The sequence below is a fragment of the Oncorhynchus kisutch genome, linkage group LG10 (assembly GCF_002021735.2).
Source record: "Oncorhynchus kisutch isolate 150728-3 linkage group LG10, Okis_V2, whole genome shotgun sequence".
NCBI lineage: Eukaryota > Metazoa > Chordata > Actinopteri > Salmoniformes > Salmonidae > Oncorhynchus > Oncorhynchus kisutch.
In genome coordinates, this window is record NC_034183.2 from 65,797,292 (window position 1) to 65,807,839 (window position 10,548).

Below are 10,548 nucleotides of genomic sequence, written 5' to 3' on the forward strand. Positions count from 1 at the left end.
CCCTCCAGAAAATCTAACCAATGAAGGAAAGCTATAAACGTCTCTCAACCAACTGCATTCTAGTAAAAGGATCTTGTTAGGTAAGGACGGCCAACAGAAGTCAGAAAGCAGTCTTTGTCCTCGAGTGATGTATATTAGAACCAATCAGAAAGACGGAAAGTAGCTGGTTCAGAAGCCAGTCTAATACAAAATGTTATTTAAGCAAATTTGTCTAACTGCTCTTAAAACCAATGTAACACTATATAGAAACCCGAAAAATATTTAGTAAAATGATTTAGCAATGTTTCAAGACCTTGCTTGTGGGCTTAGCAGCAGACAAGAAATAGACCATATAAAATACCAATTTGTTTATTTTAAAACAGTAAGGCTACATACAATAAGAGTTCAGATAACAGAGAATTTGGATGTGTGTGTGTGTGTGACTATCATTGGTATTTATTAGGGTCCCCATTAGCCACTGCTAACGCAGCAGCTACTCTTCCTGGGGTCCACATGAAACAACATAATACATAACATTATTAGTCAAGAACTCATCATGGTCATGTGTAAAGATCAAAGTCTAGTCTCTTGGAATTGTAGAACTGAGCGCTTCCCTGTTCAATCCTCCTGCAGTAAACACCATCTTTGAAATAGCCCTCATCCACCCAGCCCTGAAAGAGACAGAAAATAGGGATTACTGGGCAGAACCGGCCTGGCCTAATCCAGTATAACCAGGTACAGGATCATAAGGGAAGAAGGAAAATAAACGGTGTGACCACCAGGAAAACAGACCAGTAGCAGAATGGCAGGTACTGTTGATGTTCCTACCCATAGGACAGTTAATAGAGCAGAAGGACAGATACTACTGCCCTTAATTTATTGTCCATTATACTGTAATAGAAAATAGAGAGACAATTCAAACCTGCATCTGCTGACTGCTGAAGGGGCCGTAGAGTTCAGAATTCTCCTCTGTGTCCCATTTATACTCCCACATCACCTCATCACTCACTTAAGACAAACAAAATATGTTTACACATCTCAAAAGTCAACAAAAATAGCACCTGTAATAGTAGTGTAAATGTTTTGGAACCAGCTGACCGCACACCAATTTACTCTCACTAACCCGTCTCATCATCCTGATCCTCTTTGTCCGGAGCTTTGACACTGTGCTTCTCGTCAATTTTGTCTGCAAACATGTCAAGCTCATCTTCTTCCTCCTCTCCATTTAAACTCCTCCCCACTGATTGCTGCTGGCTCTTCCCTTTCAGCGTGTAGGCCAGTTTTTCATACGTCTGCTGGTATATTTCAAACACTCCACTCCCAACCAGTCTGTCTGCCAGTGCCGTGAGCCTGTCCAGTTTTTCGGTATCCCTATTTGTTTCTTCTGCTTTCCCGTTCTCTCCCCTCTGCTTTCCCTTCTTACGCCCACCTAGGCCTCCAAGCCGGCGAAGCCCTGCGGCAACAGTCTCCCCAGGTAATAGCAGCTCCAACACAGCCTCTGTGAGCTGATACTGGCTGTAGGATGCCAGGGGGTCCTCAACTGGCTCCTTTTCTTCTTCCATGTCTTCCTCTTCGTCACTGTCTGCCTGCTTCTCCTCTCGCTGTTTCTCTTCTTCTGCCTCATCTTCATCCCCCACTCTCCTCCTCCTCTTGGCTGCCAGACCTTTCTTCTTTCGTTTAGTAGGTTGCTCTCTTATTTTCACCTAAAGAGCGAGACAAATACATTACTTCACTGTGTGTAACATTTCTGCAGTGAACAACTAATCAAATAACTAAAGACACAGTTACCCAGTCAATGTTGTCAAGCCAGTTGTCCCTGATCTCCTCATCCTTTTTGACATAGTAGTTTCCTTCAGAGTCAAAGTGCCCTTCTTGCATCTCCTCATCCAGGTTAAAGGGTGTGATGGGAACTCCCTCGTCACAGTTAATTGTTGCCCCCTCCTGACCTAAAACAAAACATGCACTTTTAGACATTAACAGGTAGACTCAGCGATATGACAGATGCAAAAACTAAACAGCATAGTGGATCAAATTGCCTAACAGCTGAGAGTGTTGAAGTGCAACGCTCAACTTCTCCGCTGATTTGGTCCTGTGGCTACCCCGTTGTAATGGGTAAGGCGAACCCGTGCACATGTGTAGATACTGTGTGTGACTGTGTGAGGGAAGTCTTGCGTCTTACTCATCCCAATATCTGCAGTGCTGCTTGTGGCAATGCCATTTCTCAGAGTCTACCTTTAAATGACTGGAGTGCCGGGTCTCAGTTATGAAGACAATCAAATGGGTAAGACAAACCTTCCACATCGTCACTGGCCAATATGTTGTATTTGCTGCTCTTATCTCCATCTTCTTCCTCGTCCTCCTCGTCACTGTCCAGAGAATGTTTCCCCTTGAACCTGGAGCCCGGCCCAACCACATCCTCACATAACTGGTGAGATCCCAGGTGAGATAGCAAAGCAAACTGGTCAGTATAGAAAACCCACAAACAAATACCTCTAGCTAACACAAGTAACTGAAAGATTCTTACATCAAAAAGCATATTTGTGTTGGTCAGATGTAATTCGTATGTCCCACTCTATGCTGTTAAAAAATTCAAATAACACTGTACTTATGATCTGAGAACAAGTGTTTGTGGCAGCACCTTTTTCTTTGGAACGTCCTCATCCAACAACTCTCCACCATCGCCGTCCCCAAACGTGACTTTTCTTTTTGACATTCTGTTGATGACAGAAGAGAAAACAAATCTAAATATACATGTTTGTAGTATACATGTCTATATATTACTGTACTATAATGAATCAAATGGAAGCAATCGTCTTAGCTAACTAAGGTTAGTTAGCGAGCTAACCATTTACTGAAGCCTTTGAATAAGTCTGTTATCAATATTTAAGCGAATACACTATTCCACGTGACGTTAACTTACGTGATACGATTATCTCCACAATAGTGTGACTACTACAGCTATGGCTAGGTAAATTTGTTTTGTTTTGCTAGCTGACTAACGTTACAGTACTAGCAGGTACCAAGAAAACAACGACACGTGCAGAGTTGGTAAGTAACGTTAAAGGGCGTAAGTTAGCTAGCTTCACAACACCTTGCATGTATCTGAGAATGGATAAGGATAATTAACAATACCAAAAATACAACATGTATTTAAATGCAGATCGCTAAGGAAAACAAAAACTACCTCGCTAGCTATCGATACGAAAAGTCTGCAAGCGCCAATCAACTAAACAGGAAGTGATGTCGAACCTGATGCGTACAGTTCTGCGGCGTGTTCAAGAGGTGTCACGGTCACAAAAAGTTCTCTGAACAATTCAAAATGTTCAGCACCACAACGGGGTGTATTCAGAGTCTATTCGTTTCGAAGTGTTTAAATGTTATGTAACGTATCCATGCAAGGCCATTTCATGGGTGTTTGGGGGGTATTTGCCCCTAGAGACCAATTTATTGAAGGCTAATGACACTCCTCCTTTTCTTATGAGCCTTGTGTTGTTACCATGTTCAGGTAAGCATCATAGTATTTTTATCATCTTTGGGCTACTATGATTTCAGTGCCAGCACAAGTTTTCCCTTGGTCGAGGTCAAATAACTCTCATCGTTCTCTAGTCCTTTTTTGTTTTTATTGTTCATAAAAATGCTTAATTTCATTAGGTAAAAACTGCAATGATAAAGCTCTGTTTATGTGGCTCTGGCCCTCATTACCACTCATGTTAATGTAGTGGTGCTATAGGGTCCAACTAGGCCTTAATGAGAGGATTCATTCTTGGTTATGAATCGATCACCAGAGGAAGTAAGGAACATTTAATCCAATTTGATATAGTAAGACTTATTTCTAAAGCATCACTGAGGAAATTAACTTAACATTTTACACAGAACAGGGAAGTGAGAAAGAACACCCTCTCAATGTATACTATCTGGGTAGTAGGTGTGGACTTAAGCGTAGAGGGGAGAGAGAATATTGTGAGTCAGGGTTTTGTTTCCAGGAAGTGGGTTGAGTTATTTATATTTCAACACTTGTCCTCTAGTACCCATGGGAGGACCTGTGTTCGTAACCTGAAACTTTATACTTAAACAATGTCTTATTCTAGATGTGTTGCAGTGAACACAAACTACTGTGGGAATTAGACTGAGAGGAACAAGTGAAGGTTTATGGCAGAAAATCTAAAACATATACAATTGGATGGATAGAGAGTGACCCTGAGAGGTAAGCTTGGATGACACATTACTCCTCCGCTAGACTGGCAAGAGATAGAGGTGGAAATTGTGTGTAGATTTAAGATCATTGTCATAAAGAGTGGACTAGTTGAATACAGGATGATGGCAACTGGTTACTGGCAATGTTTCTTTACTGGTGAAAAAGAAAGGAGGTATTATGACAGACAAACAAGGCTCAAAGGTTGTGTGTCTGTACTACTGGTGCTGGATTGATATTATCAAGGATGCCTTTCATCCTCTAAAGGATCCTCTCTTTGTTGGAGAACATTGTAATGAAGATCCATGAGAAGATTTTAACCCATTACCTATCCTGCACCTCACCGATAGATAAAGAAGGATACCTCTACAAAAAGGTATTGTAAAACTTGACAGACACAAGCAAGAGACAAATTACATTATCAATATGCTGTGAGATTCTGTTATAACACAGTCTTCTCTTGGCCTTTTGCGTTTCCCTGTCTAATAATAATTATGTCTCAACTGATATTTGATATTTGAAGCTACTTTATTATTATCAATGTCACCCCCCCCCCCCTATTTATAAATCACTGACATAAATAGAACATTGAAATAGAGGGCTTGTATAATGGCACTCATTTGGGTAAAATTATCTCTGTATTTATCTCTGTATCTATTCTGACTCTTTACAACTTCCCTTCATCAAAAATATTGTTACTTATTCCTCCCGTTCTCCATCTTTCACACCACCACCCTGGCATCCTCCTCTTACACATACCACATCAGAAAGAGAGGACCTCCTCCTACCAGAGGCGCTGGTTTGTCCTGAAAGCCAATCTCCTGTTCTACCAGGAGCGTCTGGCAGATCGAGACCTGCTGTGGGTTATTGTCCTAGAGGGCTCTGCTGTCCAGCGCTGTGAGTCTGAGGGAGAGCTGGGTCAAAGCCCTGCTCACAGCCAGCCACTGTTACCTTTCACTGCTGGTCAGAGACCTGGGGAAGCAGTACGAAGGTGAGTGTGTGGAGAAAGTGTGGTGTGTGTGTGTGTATTGTTGTATTCATGCTTCAAAAATATGTGTTCCTTTCCTGCCTCTCAACCTGTATTCTTTTGTCACTAAGCAGAGGCTAAACGCCAAGCTGGCCCTGCTGAATCCCATCCACGAACCACTGTGACTGGTCCAGGCTCAATGTGCCTTACCCAATCCATGACTTACCTGAACTCATGCTCCTCCTCCTTCCTCATGCCAGGACCAGCGAGGAGAGAAGGGGGAAGCCACAGTGCCAGTAATGTATTACAAGCCCCTCCAATCCTCAGCAACGTGATCAATAAGAGGTCCCCTAAGCATTGGCCCAAGAGAAACGCACATGTCACACCGATAAATGGACCAGCACCACCATATGGGGAATGGCCACAAGTGGACTTTGATCCTCTAGTGGATTTCACCAAGCTACATGATTACTATGGAGAGGAGGTGAAGCAGCTGAGAGCTGATTGGCTGAGGAGGAGGCAGGAGGAAGAGGAGCACCTTGAGGACGATCTCATTGACCTGAGTGAACACTGACCCACAGAGATCAGACAGTTACCACTCTGGTTATTTTGATGAGGACTTTGGTGTGAATGCCAGTAATCTGAAATAAGAAAGGGACTTTATAATTTGAGGAACTAGAGCATTAAAGAAGAACTAGTCACCTAGTTCATCATGATGGGATTATAGTCCTATGAAGTTGATGATGACCCTCAGAATGTCTTGTCACAAAGCAGAGACTCATCATCAAACGCATAGGACTATCACCCTTAGTGGTGTTGCAAACAACCGGATGCATCCGGTTCTCAGGGATACAGCCCTGATGTGGGAACTCTGCTCGGGTGTTTCTTTTGCACCTACTACGTTAGGTTATAGGACTATAATCAGCTCATGCTGTATACACAGGTGACTGGTTCCTCGTAAACTCTCTAGTTCCTCAAATGATAGTCACTTACTTATTTCAGAGTACTGGCACGCCTACTGGTTTGTCTGTTAATGTTTGTAAATTATCATTAAAATCACTGGTATATTTTCTAGGTAATATTGATGGTAAGTGTGAAGCTTAACTTTCTGTCAGCAATCAGGGTAGTTATGCAATATTGAAGCAAAGAGCTTCCAGTCGAAGCTAGCATCCACTACAAGACCATGGTGCTAACCTACGGAATAGCAAGATAAACTGCCCCTCTCTACCTTCAGGCTATGCTCAAAAACTACACCCCAACCCTAGCACTCCGCTCTGCCACCTCAGGTTTCATGGCCCTCCCACCCCTACAGGAGGGCAGCTCCCGATCAGCCCTGTCCAAGCTCTTCTCTGTCCTGGCACCACAGTGGTGGAACCAGCTTCCCCCTGAAGCTAGGACAGCAGAGACCCTGCCCATTTTCCACAAAATCTGAAACCCTACCTCTTAAACAGTAACTTAAATAAACAGTATCCTCACCTCGACTGGTCTGGATAAGAGCGTCTGCTGAATGACTAAAATGTAAAAACATCCTTGTGATGTGTTAAACATCATATATATTGATGTGTTGTTACACACTGTCAAGTAAAGGCTTCACATCCCGGTTTAACAAAATAATAAGTTACAGTGCAGCACTATATAATTAGGTGTATATCCTTCATGTTAAATGTATCCATTATTTTTAAGCAACTTTAATGCGCCAAAGGTTGATGCAGCTCAGCCATGCTGTACCACCAGAGGGTGCTACAAACACTAGCTGTGAATTAAACCATTCATGTCCACTGATTAAAAAGTGTGACAAGACTCATTTTAATTCAATCATAATATTGTTATAGAGAGAGACATAAGTATCAAAGAGCCCTCTCTGGTATTGCCCTGATGAGACATCCATCCACCAGCCAACATGTAACACATTCAGTTGAAAAACCAAGAGATGAAAAGTGAGCTAATATTAACAGGACCAATGTAGTCTCTCATGACAGATGTGAGATTTGGATCTGCGTTCTGAGATAAGGATATATGAGGATTAATATAATGTACACTAGTGAGACACCAGTGGTAAAATAAACAAGTTACATATTTAAGAATATCAGATCAACGGATCAAACTGAAGTTCACACGGTGGCAGGTATCCTAGCGGTAAAGAGCATTGGGCCAATAACCCAAAGGTTGCGGGGGCGAATCCCTGAGCTGACTAGGTGAAAAATCTGTGAATGTGCCTTTGAGCAAGGCTCACATCCATATTTGCTTTGGGTCAGCTAAAAGTTGAAACTTTAACCTTTTAAGTTGAAGTGTGAAAGTGGTTTTCTATGTGCGTCTCAAAGATGAGACTTTGGCATCACCACATAGCAGAAATTCATACCAATCATCTAGAATGTGATAGATTTGTCCAGGGGAGTGTGGAAGTGTGTCACCTTACACAAAGCACATACATCTGTATATTAACACCTTCTCACACTGTGACAGGATATAAACAAGCCATAAGGTGTAACCCAGGGCTGTTCAATTCCCTTCCTGGAGGGCCAAAACACTTTGTTTCTACCTGGTTGTTAATCGCACTCACCTGGTGTCCCAGGTCTGAATTATTCCCTTATTAGAAGGAGAGGATGAAAGTCAGAAGTATTTCGGCCCTCCAAGAACGACATTGAACACCCCTAGTAACCTGTCTTATAATACAGTAGGCTATGTGCACTCTATATAAGGAAGTATGGGGTCCTGTTACGGAACTGTGGGTAGATAATGTATGGTACACCATATGACCATGCATCCTTGAATGCAACTTCCCTGGTTAAATAAACTAAAGGATCATTAAAAATGACTTTACTTTACAGTTTACCATGGCAATAACAAGGCAGATCAGAGGTCATAGAACAACACAGACAACCGACGGCAGGTTACAGGCCCTACCCTAGTCTCCCAACACTGGGGAAGCTTCTCACCTGTCTGGCGGCACTTTAGGTTTAAGTTGTTTAACATTTAAAAAAATCAAAGACACCAGACTGGAATATATAAAAACAACTAGAATAGTGGATGAACTATGGATGGACAGTTTTAAAATTGATGATGAGTGGGGGGGGGGGGGGGGGGGACAAGTTTCCTTTGCTATTTTGGTCTTTCTCAGCTGTCCCTCATATATATTCTCCTAAGAGCTCCTCCTGCACCCTCAGTCCCCCTCCCTGTGAACCCCTCCAACATGGCATTAGGAGTGGAGCACTTGAGGAGGGAGAGAGAGCTGGTGTGTGTGTTTTTGTTTGAGTCCACAAGGAAAAATGCTATTTTTGGCTTACGGGTTAGGTTTTGGGTTAGGGTTACAATTGGGGTTAGGGTTACAATTAAGGCTAGGAGTTTTGGTTTGATATAGGTTTAAGGTTATGGGGTTTAGGAATAAAGTTAGGGCTATGGTTAGGTTCAAGGTTAGGGTAAATAGGATTTAGGATGGGAATCAATTCTTTGGTCACCACAAGGATAGCAATACAAAACTGTGTTATGTGTGTGGGGGGGGGGCAGTCTGACTTTCTGTGTGTGGCACTATGAAAGCAAATGAAAGTGTGTGCATCACTAAAGTAATAATAAAACCTAGGAGAAAAAAGGGCATTGGTCAGAAGTTGACAGTGCCTGAAGTTTCTTGGGTTTTTGTGAAAGGTTAACAACATGAGGTTGGTTTTAGGGAGTATAGTTTCTTTAGCACTCCTGCCACTGATGGTAAAACCTCTTAACGGGATCCTTGTACTAATCAAATTAGCTAAATAAAAAAAATCCCTGTAAAAATATGTCTGTTTAAGCTTGAGATATCTGAATTGTTTTGGGATGGGCTGCGTCTCCAATACATCACACTCGCCGATGTCGGCCTTCTGCATCTGCAGTGGAAAGTGACGGAGCCACAGCGGTGTTTGTCAGTCTTCTTGCAAAAATGTCTGTAGCATCCAATTGATATTACTAGTTTAAAAGTAATTTCCTGAGCTTTCTTGTATCTCTCAGATATAGGACAGACACTTTAAAACATGCTTCCTTTATTTGCCATGTATGAATATGTTATTCAATGCGTTTCTATGGGCTAATAGCAAAAGGTCAAATTCAATGTTCCATCAAATAATAAAATACTGTATATATACACACACACACACATTACACAGGAGGCTGCTGAGGGTTGGATGGTTCATAACAATGGCTGGAACGGCACAAATGGAAGGGCATCAAACACATGGAAACCATACGTTAGATACCATTCCATAAAATCAGCTCCAGCCATTACTACAAGCCTGTCCTCCCCAATTAAGGTGCCACCAACCAACTGTGATACAGTGTGTGTATATATATATATATATATATATATATATATATATTAAAATAACCAGTCAAAGGTTTGGACACACCTACTCATTCAAGGGTTTTTCCTTTATTTTCTACATAATTATATCTATAATGCTAAGAGTGTGCAAAACTGTCATCAAGGCAAAGGGTGGCTACTTTGAAGAATCACAAATATAAAATATATTTTGATTTGTTTAACACTTTTTTGGTTAGTACATGATTCCATATGTGTTATTTCATAGCGTTGATGTCTTCACTATTATTCTACAATGTAGAAAATAGTAAAAATAAAGAATAACACTGGAATGAGTAGGTGTGTCCAAACTCCTGACTGGTACTCTATATACAGTGCATTCAGAAAGTTTTCAGACCCCTTGACTTTTTTCACATTCTGTTACATTACAGCCTTACTCTAAAATATATATATATTTTTAATTATATTAGTCTACACACAATACCCCATAATGAAAAAGCAAAAACAGATTCTTGGAAATGTTTGAAAATCTATACCAAATAAAAAACTGAAATATAACATTTACTTAAAAGTATTCTGACCCTTACTCAGTACTTTGATGAAGCACCTTTGGCAGCAATTAAAGTTTTGAGTCATCATGCCAGGTAGTCCTGAGACATGGTCCTAGGGCTCAGGTCCTCCGAGAGAGAGAAAGAAAGAGAGAACAAGAGAATTAGAGAGAGCATACTTAAATTCACACAGGACACCGGATAAGACAGGAGAAGTACTCCAGATATAACAAACTGACCCTAGCCCCCCGACACATAAACTACTGCAGCATAAATTACCGGAGGCTGAGACAGGAGGGGTCAGCAGACACCGTGGCCCCATCCGATGATACCCCCAGACAGGGCCAGGAAGGATATAACTCCACCCACTTTGCCAAAGCACAGCCCCTACACCACTAGAGGGATATCTTCAACCACCGACTTACCATCCTGAGACAAGGCCGAGTATAGCCCACAAAGATCTCCGCCACGGCACAACCCAAGGGGGGGCGCCAACCCAGACAGGAAGATCACATCAGTGACTCAACCCACTCAAGTGACGCACCACTCCTAGGGATGGCATGACAGAGCACCTGTAAGC

The 10,548-nt window shown here is 41.9% G+C and overlaps 1 protein-coding gene and 1 pseudogene across 4 annotated transcripts; one reads left to right on the forward strand and one right to left on the reverse strand.

Moving 5' to 3' along the window:
• Positions 1–332: 332 nt before the first annotated feature.
• LOC109898734 (CD2 antigen cytoplasmic tail-binding protein 2-like) lies at positions 333–3,269 on the reverse strand. 4 transcript variants are annotated; one of them, XM_031834799.1, is made up of 7 exons: positions 3,229–3,269; positions 2,618–2,693; positions 2,272–2,404; positions 1,768–1,925; positions 1,103–1,682; positions 902–987; positions 333–650 (listed from the first exon to the last, which is right to left on the reverse strand). In XM_031834799.1, exons 2-7 carry the CDS (start codon positions 2,690–2,692, stop codon positions 540–542), a joined length of 1,143 nt encoding a protein of 380 aa, XP_031690659.1. In that variant the 5' UTR covers position 2,693; positions 3,229–3,269; the 3' UTR covers positions 333–539. The 4 variants fall into 4 exon arrangements, with proteins under 4 accessions (XP_031690659.1, XP_020349422.2, XP_020349421.2 ...); XM_020493833.2 differs by having other exon boundaries at positions 3,164–3,252; XM_020493832.2 differs by having other exon boundaries at positions 2,900–3,230.
• Positions 3,270–3,355: 86 nt separating this feature from the next.
• LOC109897419 (sesquipedalian-1-like) lies at positions 3,356–7,941 on the forward strand (annotated as a pseudogene).
• Positions 7,942–10,548: the final 2,607 nt, after the last annotated feature.

What these genes read in the sequence shown, in the direction of transcription:
- LOC109898734 (XM_031834798.1), bottom strand. Translation starts at nt 2,515, where the DNA reads ATGCTTTTTGATGTAAGAATCTTTCAGTTACTTGTGTTAGCTAGAGGT. An exon ending in GGCTTGACAACATTGACTGG is followed by an intron (nt 1,683 to 1,767) that starts GTAACTGTGTCT and finishes CTCGCTCTTTAG; the next exon opens with GTGAAAATAAGAGAGCAACC. An exon ending in TCAGCAGTCAGCAGATGCAG is followed by an intron (nt 651 to 901) that starts GTTTGAATTGTC and finishes TGTCTCTTTCAG; the next exon opens with GGCTGGGTGGATGAGGGCTA.